Here is a 17373-nt window from a genome sequence, read left to right as displayed (position 1 = left end):
ACAGAATAACAAGCACTGAAAGAAAGCAATAAAAAGCAGAACTTTATAACATTTACAAACAAAAGCAGCATTACCTTGAATGATGATTTTAAATCTGGGGCTGTTTGTGTGAGACGGATCTTCCTTCTCTCTGATCTCATATTCTCCTTCATCACCTGCACTGATATTGTTTATAGTGATGCTGCATTTGTTTTTGTCTAAATCTAAAACTTTTGTTTTTTCTAAAATTTCTATATCACATATGTTTTCTTTTTTACACTGATACAACTTCAGGTTCTCAGGCTTTGCATTATTTGGATAAGTAAAGGTGCATGGAATGACAACACATAATCCTGGCACTGCAGTCACTTTTGCTGGAGTGAAGCTGATGTCCCAGTCCGTGTTTGTTTTGCCTTAAATAATAATGTGTTTTTATTTATAGTTAGTATTTTTTATTATCACATACATTTAACACAAAAATCTAAAACCTAATAAAATTACTATTTTAAAAATACGTACCTTTACACAAATTATTTAATATCATCATAAAGAGGATTATACATCTTGAGATGATATGCATTTTAATGTGTGTTCCACAAATCTGCATAAAATAAAATAGAGAGGACGTTTTAAACAAAACCTGTATACTAGAATTTAATTGTATGGATAGCATTAAAATCTGACTCTTACCTTATCCTCCAATGAACTTCTTCAGACTGCTCTGAGAAACTTCAATAATAAGAACTTGCAGGTGTCTTGTTGAGCATTCACACTTCCTCTGTTATGTCACTTCCTTGTTAAACTGTCTTTATAAAAAAGTACACATTGCAACATTTGTAGACGTGGAACAGCAGCAGAACAAATTATTTCCTCATATATACAATATTCTTAATTGTTTGATGTTTCTTTAAATGAATGTGTGTCGATGTGCACGTAAATAAAAATAAAAATCTTTATATCCGCTGTTTATTTTTCACTTACATTTGACACACATCACTGCCCCACCCCTACTTTAATGTCTTTACAATTTTTGTGCCTAAATATGGCTATATGTGTTTTGATGTGACCGAGATCTTCCACTTTAAAAGCATATTCTCTTGTATCTGTGCATTCACTGCTTTCATAATGAAGCTGCAGTTATTTGATTATTTGATCAGGTTCAAGCATCTTAATCCATTTTGTTTTAAAATCTTTTGATCCCCTCTTTTTGCTTTTATTTTTTATTTCATCACAATTGAATATTTCAGTTTCACATGAAATTTCAGTCTTTTTATACACTCATACCACATCATGTTTCTAACAAGCTTCCGGTCGCAATCGTGAAGCCAACATGGAAGTGACTTAAAATGCAATTCATCGACTGGCCGCTAAAGACAGGCTTCAAAAGGGAGTCAATCCCATAGGGCCCCCCATGTTTAAATGCCCAACTTTACAGCAGAAATACATATGTTTACACAGGGGCGTCAGTTTGTGTTGAAAAGTGGTGGGGACAAAAGATCAGATGAAAAAACATTACAGCAGGACGGGAAAAATATTGAATAATGATGCATAAAAATGGGCAAAAACACACCATAAGCACACAACGCAACTTATGTGACCCTGGACCACAAAACCAGACATACACTGCTGAAAATGATTTTCACGAAAAAAAAAAATAGTATTTTTGTCTTGTTTTCAGTAAAAATATCTAAAAATTTTTAAATCAAGATGTAGTTTTTTAATGAGCAAAACGACCCAAGAAAATAAGTCTAGTTTTTAGACCAAAAATATCAAATTTAAGTGATTTTGTGCATTAAACAAGCAAAACAATCTGCCAATGGAGTAAGTAAAATAATCTTGAAATTTTTATTAAACACTAAATTCAGGAAAAATTTGCTTACCCCATTGGCAGATTTTTTTGCTTGTTTTATGCTCAAAATCACTTAAATTTGATATTTTTGGTCTAAAAACTAGACTTAATTTATCTTAATTTAATATTTTTTTAGATATTTTTACTGAAAGCAAGACAAAAATACTAAGAATTTTTTTTTCTTGAAAATCAATTTTTGCAGTGTGCACTGCAAAAATGACTTTCCTACTTTTTCAGTAGAAATATCTAAAAATTCTTAAATTAAGATGCTTTCTCTTTATGTGCAAAATGACCTAAGAAAATAAGTCTAGTTTTTAGACCAAACATACAATTTAAGTGAATTTGAAATTTGAGTGATTTTGTGCATAAAACAAGCCAAAATAAAATCTGCCAATCGGTTTGAATTTTTCTTGAATTTAGTGTTTTTTTTAGAAAAAGGTTCAAGATTTTTTGCTTAACCCATTGGCAGATTTTTTTTTTGGCTTGTTTTATGCACAAAATCACTTAAATTTCATATTTTTGGTCTAAAACTAGACTTATTTTCTTGGGTCGTTTTGCTCATCAAGAAAAAATCATCTTAATTTAAGATACTAAGAATACTAAGAATTTTTTTTCTTAAAAATCCTTTTTTTGAAGTGTAAAACAAGCCAAATTATCTGCCAATGGGGTGAGAAAATTTTGCTTAAATTAAGTTTTTAAGAAAAAACTAATATTATTTTAAGATTTTTTTCTCACCCCATTGGCAGACATTTTTTCTTGTTTTAATCACAAATTCACTTAAATTGTATGTTTTGTCTAAAAACTAGACTTATTTTCTTAGGTCATTTTGCACATCAAGAGAAAGCATCTTAATTTAAGAATTTTTAGATATTTCTACTGAAAACAAGACAAAAGTAGAAAAAGTAGGAAAGTCATTTTTGCAGTGTATGTCGCACAGGTATTGCTTGATTTTTCAGAACATTTTAACCAAATGCTTTAAAAAAGTGGTGGGGACAAAATCAGCCATTTCAAAAAGTGGTGGGGACATGTCCCCAGCGTCCCCAGTGTAAATGACACCTATGTGTTTACAGCTTGGTACAAAAAGTGGCGGTTGTGGCTTTAGGGACCTAAGTGAGAAAAAAGTTACAAAAAAAGTACTGTTAAAATATTACATGTTTTTAGACCTTTTTTTACTTTTTCCAAGGGGTACTGTATAATTTGAAATCATTTGTAAAATCTGATTGATTTGGTTTACACCTCTTTATAATTTCTGGTTATCTGCAAGTGATGCACGGTGATGCACTGCCAAGATGGCGACAACAGGCTTCGCCAAGTGGCGACCGGTGACTTTTTTTGAGGGCACTCGATGCGAAGTTCTTCACAACATGTATGTAGCCCGTCATGTGTGTGGTTCGTGATTTAAAAGTATATGTGTTCAGCGTGTTAAAATTTAGGATCAGAGTTTTTGGGGGTACTTTTGCATTATAATACGGGAGTATATTGGTTTGATTTATTTATTTTGCTATTTCCTTATGGCAATAGACCTTTCTCACAACTTCCGTATTTATGACCGGAAATACGCAATCGTCGCGGAAATCTACTTCCTCTGCAGTCAAGGCAATGTAAAAAGCCGTATCTGTTCCATCAATTCCCTGTTGATGGTGAAGTTAGACAGAAGTGGATTCAGGCTATCCGGCGAGACTTATAATGTGTCGTTTTAGTTTACAGTTCAGTAACAGTTAGACTCGCTCTCTACTTACCTAGAAATTTCTGGACAAATTCTTCATGGAAAAAGTTTTCCTCCATTAGTCGTGTCACATGAGCAAATGTAATATTTGACAAATCCGTTAACGAAGTTGTGTAGACTCTTTGATCCATTTTAAACTTGCCCGGGTTTATGTTTTTCTAGTGTGTTGACGCTTGACAGGAACTCCGCTTACACGACGATTACGTATTTCCGGTTACTGTGAGAAAGGTCTATTGGTTTCAGAAGCAGATTGGCTTAAAAAATGCTCTTTAGAAACCTACAGGTGATGTCACAGACACTACGCCCACATTTTTTACAGTCTATAATGGGGTTTGCTCTGTTTGGATAAGTAAAGGTAGGACATGAGCGATATATTCATGTAGCTACATGAAATGAGCACACATACTCCAGACACTGCAGGCACATTTGATGGAGTAAAAGCAGTTGCGGCGTTTCACGAAAACCTAGGGTATGGCAAAAATTCTTCGTACAAGAAGAACATTCAAATAACGAATCTATGAAACCACATTATATGTGTACATACTCCACCAACCTGTTCAAAATCATACTATGATTGCACGGATGTACACTTACTGACAACAATACGGAAGCAATGCAAATGAAAAACAAAAATAGAAATCATGGTTGTTTAAAATGCTTTTCAAATGTTGTCATTATTTACTAAGTGCAACTCCAGCAACAGATAATTTTAAACCAGATAATATCAAAACATACTGTAAAATCCCGCCGCCAGTAAACACTTAATAATGATGTGATAGAGCACACATAGTTAACCCAGCCAGCTAACCAACTAAGACTAAAACACTAAAGATTCCAAAGCGTGAAGAGATAACAAGTGAAATGTCTGGTGCACAGTATTTCAGCAAGCTTGATGCTTCTCAGGGATTCTGGCAGTTGAAACTCCATGAAGAAAGCACCAAATACTGCACGTTCAACACACCATTCGGACGATATTCGTTCCAGCGGCTGCCTTTTGGCATAATCTCAGCCTCCGAAATATTTCATTGTGCTATGGAGCATATCATAGAAGGGCTGGATGGAGTGCGTGCATATGTTGATGACATAATTGTCTGGGGATCTTCAGTGCAGGAGCACAATGAGAGACTTTTAAAACTCTTTCAAAGAATACAAAAGTATAGACTTAAACTAAACAAAGACAAATGTCAGTTTTGTGTGACTGAAATTACTTTCCTAGGTGACAAGTTGTCTGGAAATGGCGTTGAGCCATGCAATCCTGGAAATGCCAAGCCCTGTGGACAAGAAAGGAGTAATGAGAATAATGGTAATGATAAATTTCATCTGTAAATTCATTCCTAATCTCTCTGCAAAAACAGCAAGTCTCAGGGAACTACTGAATCACAAAAATGAGTTCAACTGGACAAGCAAACATGAGCAAGAATGGAAACTGCTCAAGTCAACATTGACAACAGAACCAGTTCTCACCTACTTTGATGCGTCCAAGAAAATTAAGATCTCCACGGATGCATCAAAAGATGGATTAGGCGCAGTTCTACTCCAGGATGGAAACCTGAAGCCTATGCATCCAAAACAATGACACAATCTGAATGCAGATATGCTCAAATCGAGAAAGAGTGTCTAGGACTCGTTTTTGGATTTGAAAGATTTCATGATTATGTATATGGCTTACCATCATTCACAGCAGAAACTGATCACAAGCCTTTAATTGCAATCATTCAAAAAAATCTGAATGAAATGTCTCCACGCATTCAGCGCCTACAGTAATGATGAGATTACAACGATATGACTTTGAACTTGTTTACACTCCAGGAAAGTACATTGTCCTCATCTCGTGCACCAATAACCTGTCAGTCACCTGAGAAAAGTTCCACAGAAGTTGATGTAGACATGCATGTGAATCTGATTGTTGAAACCCTTCCGGTGTCTGATTTAAAATCCAAACAAATAGCTGAGGAGACAGAAGAGGATCCAATTCTGCAAACTGTAATTGAGAATCTGAACAACGAATGGGTTAAAGGTTCCTGTTCACAATTCTTCAACATCAGAGCTGAGCTCAGTCAAGTTGAAAGGCCTTTTCTTGAGAGGAGAAAGGATAGTGATTCCTGAAGTCATGAGAAAAGAGATGCTTTCTAGGATACATGAAGGACATCTAGGAATAGAGAAATGCAAAAGTAGGGCTAGGGAGTCAGTCTATTGGCCCGGAATCAATACTGATATTGAGAAAATGGTCAGCACATGTGAAATATGTTTGAAGCATCAGAACAAACAGGCACGAGAACTTATGATCACAACAGACTTACCTAAGCATCCATGGCAGAAAGTGGGTACTGATTTATTTCATCTTCATGGGAAAGATTACCTATTGGTGGTGGATTACCTTTCCAATTATCCAGAAATAGCCCTGCTGTCAAAATGCTCAAGCACATGCGTAATACAGCACATGAAATCCATGTTTGCGAGGCACGGCATTCCGCATGTTGTTGTAAGCGATAACGGCCCATGTTACAATTCCAAAGAGTTTCAGGACTTTGCCACATCCTATGATTTTATACATGTGACTTTGAGTCCCCATCACGCTCAGTCCAATGGAAAGGCAGAAAAAGGTGTGCACATCGTGAAGCAATTGCTCAAGAAGGCGTCAGAAGGAAATTCAGATCAATATCTAGCTCTTCTGATTTATCGAGCATCACCATATGTTTTAAAGAAAGGGAGATGTGGTGATAGTTGTAATTCAGGATACGTCCTGTAGGTGGCAACACTGTGTTTGATGCTAAGAGATATCTAAGAGAGATCAGATGAAGAACTAGAGACGTGAAGATGTGAAGTAGTGAAAAAATAAAGAGGCTACACGCCAGTTCATTACATTAAACTCTAGTGTGTTTATTGACTAAACACAACAATAACAACAGCGGTCATCATGAAACCTCCTCCAAGGACTTCAAGCTGCGCTGCAAGAATGACAGGCTGATGACATCAAAGTACCGCGAGGGTGATGCGAGAAATCATCGGAAGAATTTGCTTTCAAACCGCTCTCGTGGCACGTTGATGTCATCCGCATGTCAGTTCCTGTATTATAGTCGAGCACACGTGTAAATTATCCATATTAGTGATGTACCAATGTTCAGATATGTTCTACTGAAATTCTGAAAATATTTAACATTATCTTTAATGAGCATCATTATAGCCTGTTAATTTCTGGTGTTTTGTCTGAATGCCATACGCAAACGCCGCCGCTGAGTAAAAGTGATGCTCTAGACCACTTTTTTGGGCCTTAAATATAAGGAATAAAATGATAAAATTACTGGAAATATGGAATCAAATTGTATAAACCAATAGTTAAAGAATTGTATAAAAATTGTATAAACCAATAGTTAAAGTGACATACTAATGCAAAAACCAAATCTAACCCTAAACCGAAGCGAAAATGGTTTGAAAATAGGAAAAAGCAGTTGAGGAACCAATCCGTGAGAATGCCACGGAAAAAGACAGTCCATAGCAGAGCCACGGAAAAATGCGGAGATCCGTGATAATGGCACGGAAAAATTAGCAAAAATTCTGTGTCTATCCCACGGAACTTTGTGAGATCAGGTTTTCGTGATGCTGTCATGAATTTACGCGTTTTTTTTTTGTGGTTGTATCACAAATTTTTGTTTATGTGTCATTGTCACATATTGATTATTGTTTTTCCTATTTTCTTACCATTGTTGTTTCGGTTTAGGGTTAGATTTACATAAAATGACATCCATGCCCAAACCGAACTCTAACATAACGCCAGGCGACAATGGTTTAAAATTTTGAAAATATAAAAAAATAATCAGAAAAAACTGATAAAAAAATATAATAAAGTGACATCCTACACAAACACCAAATCTAACCCTAAACCGAAGCGAACATGGTTTGAAAATAAGAAAAAGCAGTTGGGTAACCAATACATGACAATGACACATACTGCAAACAGAAATTCGTGATACGATCACGAAAAAAACACGGAAGTTCGTGACACGAAAAGAATTTTAAAAAATTACGTGACTAGGTATATAATTTTGTGAGACTGGGTAGTGTAAAAGTCAAAGTTTTCTCCCACACCCGGGAATGGTGGAAAAGAATAACACTTGACTTTTCCAATGTGGAAAATAATATGTCAATAAACTCCACAATAGTGCATGTAAAGGGTGAGATTGCCTCACAATCCCAAAAGGGCTTTTAGATAAGAATCGGTTTTATTGCAGCAAACTAAATTTATGGGCATTTCGGGGCTTCATAAATTAATAAAACATAATTAAATGACTAAAGAAAAAGAACTAAGTAAAATACTCTTTGCTAAATACAACAAACAGCTAAAACAAAAAAAAATATTATAATTATATATACAACAGTCTTTCATGTTCACTGCAAAGAATGATTTTAACTTAAACTTTAAACATTTTATAAAAACTGAAAAATTATGCATTTTTAAAAAAACATTTTCAAGTACTAAAACAGTCAAACACAAGGTAACAAGATGCATGCAAAATTTTTTAACTAAATCAAGCACAATTTCAGCAGCTTTTGATAGCCGTGAAGCCTAAAAAACGTATAGTTCACCCAAAAATTAAAGCTTTCTCATTATTTCTCACCCTCATGTCATTTGATCTTTGTTTGTTCCTCAGAACTCAGAATAAAAAAAGTGTTTTGGATTTTCTGGTTACTATGGGAGTGGATGGTGACCACCCAGTGCCGGCCTGAGCCTTCTAGGGGCCCTAAGCAGAATTTGTTTGGGGGCCCCCTTCTCACCAATGTTTTTATTGAAAAATAATTATAAACATTTATAAAAAGAACAAAGTTGCAGATTAAGTAAGGGCTAAAATAAGCATTAAGGTAGCATCTGACTGCAGCTGGACCCGACACACATTTAACCGCATGTGCGTCCAGAAAGCTGCTCACTTTAGCGCCTTGTTGCGGGTTAAATGGTTTAAAATCACTTGAAATGTTAACATTAGCAAGCCTTTGAAACACGTGAAATGATAAATCTTCCCTATTAAAATTTGCGTGTAAGTCGCAAATCACATGCAAGACGAACTGCGGGTCGATCACGGATCAACTGCGATCTGTCATACCACTAGCTGCTGCTGCTGCACAAATTAAATTAATTGTAAATATTCATGCAAACATACCTTTATCTTGCTCTTTTTTTCTCCTCCTCTGTCCTTTTCTTCTTTCTCTTTTAGGCAACAGAGGAATACATACTTTTTTGTGCTATGGCTTATCATTAATTACAGTTTGCACGCCGTCAATGCACGTGAGGTGTCTATATTGTGCATGACTCAAACGCTAGCACTGCAGATACTTTATTTTAGATGTCCTGAAGACATACAAAAGATTTAGGTGAAAAGCAAACTAAAATATAATCCATTATTTAGTGAAAATCTTGACCTGTGTCACATTTACATTCTCTGTGCCCATAGCATTGTTTAGGTAAGATGTTTTATTTTAAATAATGTGTAACGAAAAACAGTGATACAACAATAAAGTAGAGATGTAAATGAGGAGCTCCAATGCACTAAAGGAAAAAGCCACTAAATGCCACCTCCGTCAAAAAAAATAGGTAATAATATTAACCAAATGCTCTCGTCACTTATTATATGATCATCAAATATCTTCACTTAAAAACTGCTTATGGCAGATGTCAAGTTGAGTTATTTATTTAACACTTTTTGGTTATTTTAAAGCTTGTAGAGTACACCTCTATCACCAACCACATAATAACCAAAAAACCAAAAACAACAAAAATATTGGGGTTTGGAAGAACAAAGAGAAGAAATGAGGGTTAAAATGACATGAGAGTGAGTTTTGGGTTTTTGGGTGAACCCTCCCTTTAACATATCCTTACAGTAAATGCACATCTAATACATTTCAAACCTTTTGTCAAAAATAAATGTGAAATGCTTTTTGAAAGTTCATAAAACGCATTGCAAACAACTGCATACTTCCTTATGCCAAAATTTCCAATTCCTGAGAATTTGAATAAAGCCTCTCCTCGCCCTCATTCTGCTTCTGGATTTCGTATCCTTCATTGGCCATTTCAACTTGATCATCTTGATCCTGGGGGTCTTTTCTTCCTTTCGTATCCCTTTTGATCTCTGCATAGTCTGTGTTCGCTGTCTCCTCCTCTTCCTCTTCAGGTTTCTTCTTCAGAAGCGAGTAATCGATTGCGGCATAATCAACATTTGCATCTGCCCCACCTGCTTCACTGTCCTCTGTTGGACCTGTCATCTCCACCTGTGTGCTTGACATCTCTACGTCAAATTGGTTTTGAAGAGGCGTCTCTTCATTGGTCTGTTCACCGTTCACAGCTGAATCTATGTTCGTCTGCACCGCCTAAAACAAAGAGAACACGTTATAGGAAAACAAATAAAAAACATGAATGTCCTCATGTGCTGACCAAGCAGCTTGTTTTACGAAATACATTAACACAGGGAAAAACACAAGCCACTTTTTATAAAAAAAATATTAAAACACAATCAGTTAAATGTCTTAAACCTGCCTCCAAATGAACTGCAGAATCTGGTGGTATGGCCACCACTTCAGGTTTTTTGGTTCTGTGGAAAAGACAAAATCAAAGCAAACTATGTCAAATGTCTAAAACATTTAACAAATGCATTTTGATCAATTTTGTTACTTTTTTTAGATGGTGACGGTAATAAAGTTAATATGTTACCTGTTGCAAGACACCCAACAACACAAGACCACAGAGAAAAAGACTGCTGAAGTTGCGATTCCCACCAAAAGCATGTGCACTCTTGACAGCCCCAGACTTTGAAAAAAATCTTCTATAGGATGACTTTGGTTCATGTTACTTACACCTGTAGTTGAATGTACATATACTTCAGTGTTTGTCAAAAATGAATTTGTCCTGGAATAGCATTACTTTAACTTCTTACACCCTGAAGCTATTTTGGGGATTTTCGCCTGGATTTGGCCTACCCAATTTCAAAAGCATCCCATACCCACATGCAGAGGTTTACATACAAAAGTTTGGTATCATTTTACAGGAAACCCTTTGAAATTACATAAAACACTGTTAAAAGTGCTCAACATGGTTGTATGTGATGTCAGGCCTCTAATAAACACAAAAATAAATAGGCGCTTTTTGATGTTTTTTTCTAAAGTTTTTATTTGAAAGTATATAACTCTGGCCCTGGGTATCTCAGGTCCCTGCAGACAGTTTTGTTTGATTCCAGCAATTGTCAGCTTACAGAGGAAAAAGGAATTTTTTCTCTATCATAATCTATGCAAAAGTTATTTTACTCCAACTGAAGGGAGGAATAATACCCTTTTTGTATACAATTTCTGCCTAAAAACATTTGAAGTGCTCCCATAACCACATACAGTGGAATAAATGCAATATCTTTATATCATTTTAAAGAAAACCCTTTGAAGTTACATAAAAAGCTGCTGTTTGTGACAAATATTGTTATTTATGTTGTTTTTCATATGATGAAACACCAAATTTTCTTTTTTTGTGTTGTAAACACTGTCTTTGATAGTGTATAACTCTGGTTCTGGGTGCTCTAGCAGACTGCAGACAGTTCTGGTTGTTACCAGCAGCAGACAGTAAACACCCAAAAAAAGAATGAACTCTTTAGCATGTCGCATTCAAAAGTTATTCTCATTTTACTAAAGGGTGTGAAAATACATTTTTCATATAAATATTAATTTTTTGTTTTGCACATATAATAAATAGCAAGGGATTATATATGCACACAACCAAAGAAAATGCTGTGAATGGACTCATTGTTTAGAGTAGGACCTAAAATAAAAGATGGTGTATCATTTGTGGCTATATGTGCTATCTGAGGCAGTCCACACTCAAGTTTCACCTATGTTTACAAAAGACCATTTTTTACCTTATTATTCATTCAGCGATTTTTGGATATGTGTTGATATTAGAACAAAAATAACGCTGTAGCCTTATTCCTGAGAGTGAGAGCTTTCATTTGATATAAGACTTGCCCATTTTTGTCATTTTTGAAAAATATGAAATATGTAAATATTAAATGATATAATAAAATATTGGGGGGGTGATAGTGTAAATTAAGTGTAAATAACTTTCTTACAGTAAAAGATGTGTCAAAGTGATGCATATCTGCAGAAAGTAGAGACTCTAAGCTTTCAAACAGTATCTCATATGTGTTACTGGGGTCCATGACGGAGCATCAAAGATTAAAAGAATATTTTATATTAAGTCAAAATACGAAATTCTGGACCCGGGACAGGGTCCTCAGGGTTGAAGAGGTTTTAAACAAACATGCTAAGTTATTCCCCAATACAGCCTTAACAGTAACTACCCCAAAAATCATAGGTCATTAAGCCTAATCCACACGTACACAGGTTTCTTTTACATTTTCACTCCTCCATTACAAAAAGTCTGCCTGTCCACATGGACATAGAAAAACCCAATATGAAGCGCTGTCAATAGCATGCCAAAACCAGCAGGTGGCAATATTTCCTTAACCATTAAGCCATGTCAGCCAATCAAAAGCCATTTCAGAGTTTCCCCTCAGCACGTCACAGGCCAAAAAGTCTGGTTTTACCGGCTACTTGGCAGCGCTGTTACAGAGTCTCTAAAAAATTTTACCCTGGCAGGAGATTTTATAAAAGTTCGGTTTTAGTCATCTGATACTGGGTTTGTGTGTGGACAAACAGCCAAAATCACATAGAAAAAGGTATGTGTAAAAAACTTAATTCTATACCCCAGTCCTAAGTACATATAGGCTTCTTCGCATTTATAACGTACAGTCATATGCTTTGTTATGTGATAATTACAGTCAGACGTCCGTTTATTCCTGCATCCTGCACACAAACGCGTCCCCTGCACAATATCTGCACAGCCTCAGCTCTGTGCTCGTAAGTGGAAACACATCTTTGAAATAAACATGTCCAAACACGCGCAAAGTTGCTCTCTTGCCTGGAAACATTCACCAAACAAACTTCCATATCCTTATCTGATGCAGAAATGTTAAAAAGAAGGCACACAGCGAGAGTACAGGCACTATCAGTCCGGGCTTCTCTACGCAACAGAGGCCGATGGTTGCGGCGTCATCCCCGGGCTCCTCTCCTCAACCGAAGCCCAGGCTCCGGCCTACTCCTCGGGCTTCTGTTCCTCCATCTGCCTGAGGTCTTTGCTGTATTGTGGGTCATAAAGGTGCAATGAACAGCTGATTAGAGCATCACGCTTGCGAAATCACCCTCTTCTATATCATATTGATTAACTTCCGCTGTTATTGTAACACGAAGTCTGGCTCGCTCCACAACGTCTGTTTAGCTTAGCTTAGCATAAAGATGGCGGCTGATCGTTTTTTTTCGTCTGTGTTCGTATATTTCCGTAGGTCCCACCCACTGATCTGTAATAGGTCTTTAGCGTGAGTGGGTCCCACCCATAGCCCCCACCTTGGATAAATGAGGAATGAGTGTCTGTAGTCTTTAACACTCAACAGAGATACAGGATTTCCTTCTTTCAATGATGCAAAATGATGATTTTTACATCATTGAAATAAGGAAGTGTCTTACTGAAATCAGTATTTCTCCCGTCTCAGGAGAAATTGAGGGAATGATGCATGACCATTTAAAAACTTGACTGGGGTTCTAACCATACAAAGCTTAATGCAAATGGGTGAAGTTTCCCTTTAATGTTACTCCAGTCGGTGGACAGCACTGGCTTCCTCCAGCGGCAGCAAAAACTCCCAAATAAAGAATGCAAAGCAAAACAGAACTTTACCAATAATAAATATGATCTTTTTTTTCACGAATGATGCGAATTGACACGAATACGCACAACCGGCGCAACTTCATAGAATGTCTCTGAACAGGTTCACGCCCACTTTTGGGGGAAAACAAACTAGACTTCACATTGACTTCCGTACAAAATAGCGGAACAAAGCAACGTTCGTACACACCCGGCAGGCGTAAATAACTTAAGAAATCACTCAGATTAAACATGTTGAGTAATTATCTGTCACATTTAATTTGGTCAATATAAAAACATGTCTCTTTCATTCTCCCGCATTAACCAATCAGGAGCTTGCTCTAGTTGTGACATGATTACATTAAGCGAATTGTGAATTTCCGCGTGAATGTCTCCAATGGCTAGAATTTCATGCACGGCTTGTAGAGGTGATGTGCTGAAGAAACTACCCACACCCCAAAAATTTGGTGGTACAGCCATAAGACAGCATAAGTTTATATTTCCCTGCAGTATTGACAAGTGGGATGTTAAATAGTAGGCCAGATCCAGACCACCTAGACCTACATAATCTGGAGAAGTGAGATAGACATGCTTCATCAGTGTTTTACTTAGGCCTATACTGCCATTTGTTACATTTAGCTACTGTAACATTGATTTCAGTTTGAGTTTGCTCTATGTTATTAAAGAGAAGTTTTATTAAGTTTTTAAGTGGCCACTGGCCAAGTCACAATAGGATGTTTAGAAATTAGTCTATTCACTTTTTTTCTTATATTTTACATAATTGACAGACAGCGTTCTGTGTATGTCAACAGCCATCTATTGCCAAAGCTACTTTGCCTGAAATTATTCAGAAATATCATATATTATGCATTTAAGTTGTGTTTTTCCAAAAACTACAAAATATGACTTATTCAAACAGTTTAATAGAGTGGCAATATCTAAATAAACCTTAAATGAGTAATTGTGTATTGAATTTGTCTTGCTTTAATATAGCATTACAGTTCATAACATTAAAATGTTCTGTTTTACTTCAGAAAATCACTGGCACAATTTACCCCAACTTATTTTCCCTAAAGGCACAACTTACCCCGCACCAGGGGCAAGTTGTGCCAAAAAGACCACTTTTTTCCCAAAAGCTATATTTCTAAAACAATTTATTTCAGATCCAAAGTTATTGTTCTCAGGGATGCACAACATCCTAAAATATATGTACACACTTAAGTTAAAGGCATTACTGTCATGGCCTCACTTTAAAGTCACTTTGAGTAAAAACTGGCACAACTCACCCCACTCTCCCCTACTTTACACGTAAAATACCCGTATACATGTGGACAGGGCATTAGAATGTTTTTAATCCTTAACCCCAGTCCTAAACCTCCCCCTAAAATCTGTTTGGTTGATAGAAATGTTGATCCAGGAATATATCTGACTCGATCAATAAAGATTACATGTTAATTTGGTTAGGATGTTAGGTTTAGTGATCATTACCTGGATTATTTACAGTGGTATTCTGTGGCTCTGTAGGACTTACGGTCCGGTTTCCATTTTCAGTATTGTCTTTGTTGTTTGGACTGACTGTCGAATTTGTTTTAAATTCATTTACTGTATATGGGTGAAGATGAGATACATATTTGCTTTAAAATTTTATATTTGATGGTATTTTGTAAAGTACATATAGGCCTCTTCACATTTATAACCTACAGTCATGAGTTTTTGTTATGTGTTCAAGACAACATGTTTCATGTAAGTGCTGTGTAAATGGATATGACACATCTGCACAGCCTTCAACAGTCTGTATAAGTACATCTATAGATAGATATGTATATTAAGTCATGTCTTTTCTAGTAGTTTAAATAAAAAGTAGACTGGGAAACTTACATATCACTTCTATGGTCGTACTTCTACTGATGATTGTGTTTCCACATCTTGCTTCACATTCAATAGTTGCATTGTGTAGTTCAGCGGTTGGCATGATGGTCAAAGTTGCGACGTAAAAGCCTTGGGAGGTTGTAAATGTGATCTCTTTCAATTTAATGTTTTTTTCATTTTGATTGATTCGCCATGTGATATCAGGGTTAGTTTCAGGGCATGGAGCAGGAGCTGAACAGCTCAGATTTGCCTGCTTTACTTCTTTGAGAGGAGGAATGATTATTACAGGCGCATCTGCAAAGAGAAGAAGAGGCAAACTGTGAATCAACAGGCAGACAAGAGATCTAAATGTTATTAAACCTTAATTTATTTCTTCAGACTAAATATGTATTTGTAACTTACAGAAGCTCATTTTAATTTGAATTGAAGAGCAAAACGGTTTACTTTGCATTGTGGTTCACACACAACCCCACACACAACTAAAATTCTTTATTTAGGAAACTATAACTCTATGTAATGTGATCTGCAGTGAAGCTTCCTCAGCTGACATTATGACATCTTGTGCAAAATGAGTTAAGCATTGCTGACAGAATAGCAGTAATTGAAACCACAGTCAGGAATATTTTTATAAGCTTATAACATTTACAAACATAAGCAGCATTACCTTGAATGACGAATTTAAATATGGGGCGGTATGTGTTTGAATGAGCTTCCTCCACTCTGATCTCATATTGTCCTTTAGCTTCTGCACTGATATTGGTTATATTGATGCTGCATGTTTTTTTATCAAATTTAAGCATCTTATCATTTGTGTTATTAACTTCACTACATTTGTTGTCTTCTGTACACTGATACAACTGCAGGTTCTTAGAATTTGCTTGCTTTGGAATAGTGATGATACATGGAATGACAACACATAATCCTGACACTGCAGTCACTTCTGCTCGAGTGAAATTTTCACCTTGAATAAAAATGTGTGGTTATTTATACTGTAGTTCAGTATTTTTTATTCACATACATTTAACACAAAAATGTCAAGTTAATCTGAAACTTAATAAAATTATTATTTCAAAAATACAAACCTTGACACAAAATATTTAATAACATCATAAAGAGGATTATACAGCTTGAGACGATATGCATTTTTAATTTGTGTTCCACAGATCTGCACAAAATAAAATACACAGGGCTTTTTAAAACAAAACTTACATACTAGAATTTAAGTGTATGAATAGCATTAAAATCTGAGTCTTACCTTATCCTCCTGTGAACTTCTTCAGACTGCTCTGAGAAACTCAATAATAAGAATTTGCAGATCTCATTCACACTTCCTCTGTTGTGTCACTTCCTTGTTAAGCTGTCTTCATAAAAAGTACACATTGTAACATTTGTAGAAGTAGAACACCAGCAGAGCAAATTATTTTCTCATATTTACAATATTCTTAATTGTTTGATGTTTCTTTAAATGAATTTGTGTCTATGTGCACTTAAATAAAAAGAAAAATCTTTATATCCACTGTTTATTTTTCACTTCCGTTTGACACACATCACTGCCCCACCCCTACTTTAATGTCTTTACATTTTGTGCCTAAATATGGCTATATGTGGTTTGATGTGACCGAGATCCTACCACTTTAAAAGCATTCTCCTGTATCTGTGCATTTACTGCTTTCATAATGAAGCTGCAGTTATTTGTGTATTTGATCAGGTTCAAGCATCTTAATCCATTTTGTTTTAAAATCTTTTGATCCCCTCTTTCTGCATTTATTTTTTATATTTAGCACAGTTGCATATTTCAGTTTCACATTGGTCTTTTTATACACTCATACCACATCATGTTTCTAACAAGTGTTAACCTTCCGGTAGCTATCATGAAGCCAACATGGAAGGACTTAAACTGCAATTCATTGACTGCTAGAGACAGGCTTCAAAAGGGAGTCAATCCTCCACTCCTTTCAATAGAGGATTTATGAGCACTATTTATTCATATTACAGATTCAAGCGAAAAGCTTATAAACTCACACTGTACGCAACAATCTCCAGACTCAAAGAATCACCCAATATATAATCCATGTCTGGTCATCTCAGATTTTGTTATGGTATTAAAAATAAGGATCAGGGTTTTCGGGGTACTTTTGCATTATGATACGAGAGTATATTAGTATGATTTTTTTTTTGGTCAGTTGGACCCAGAAGCGAATTTGCTTAAAAAATGCTTTTCAGAAA

General features: G+C 35.8%; 2 protein-coding genes across 2 annotated transcripts in view; both read right to left on the bottom strand.

Moving 5' to 3' along the window:
- Positions 1–705, bottom strand: part of LOC135770765 (sialic acid-binding Ig-like lectin 5) — a 54329-nt gene extending 53624 nt beyond the window's left edge. The window contains exons 1-3 of the mRNA XM_065280557.2: positions 670–705; positions 499–580; positions 75–392 (exon numbers count right to left, since the gene is read on the bottom strand). Of these exons, the coding sequence (XP_065136629.1) occupies positions 75–392; positions 499–559 (379 nt within the window). The 5' untranslated portion in view covers positions 560–580; positions 670–705. The remainder of the gene's footprint in view (positions 1–74; positions 393–498; positions 581–669) is intronic.
- A 5741-nt stretch (positions 706–6446) lies between these two features.
- LOC135771888 (uncharacterized) lies at positions 6447–15947 on the bottom strand. Its single transcript, XM_065282239.1, has 6 exons — positions 15812–15947; positions 15157–15441; positions 14767–14880; positions 10252–10396; positions 10078–10132; positions 6447–9911 (listed from the first exon to the last, which is right to left on the bottom strand). The coding sequence occupies exons 1-6, from the start codon at positions 15945–15947 to the stop codon at positions 9525–9527; spliced, it is 1122 nt and encodes a 373-aa protein (XP_065138311.1). The 3' UTR covers positions 6447–9524.
- Between the last annotated feature and the right edge of the window lie 1426 nt (positions 15948–17373).

Source organism: Paramisgurnus dabryanus, chromosome 8, assembly GCF_030506205.2.
Source record: "Paramisgurnus dabryanus chromosome 8, PD_genome_1.1, whole genome shotgun sequence".
Taxonomy (NCBI): domain Eukaryota; kingdom Metazoa; phylum Chordata; class Actinopteri; order Cypriniformes; family Cobitidae; genus Paramisgurnus; species Paramisgurnus dabryanus.
This window is presented reverse-complemented; position numbering and strand designations above follow the sequence as displayed.

Bases quoted from the DNA above. Each gene is read 5' to 3' on its own strand.
- LOC135771888 (XM_065282239.1), bottom strand. From the start codon at position 15,947: ATGCTTAAATTTGATAAAAAAACATGCAGCATCAATATAACCAATATC. The intron at 15,442-15,811 runs GTAATGCTGCTT...TTCTCTTTGCAG, and splicing joins ATTTAAATTCGTCATTCAAG to ATGCGCCTGTAATAATCATT. The intron at 10,397-14,766 runs GTAATGATCACT...ATTCAACTACAG, and splicing joins TACCACTGTAAATAATCCAG to GTGTAAGTAACATGAACCAA.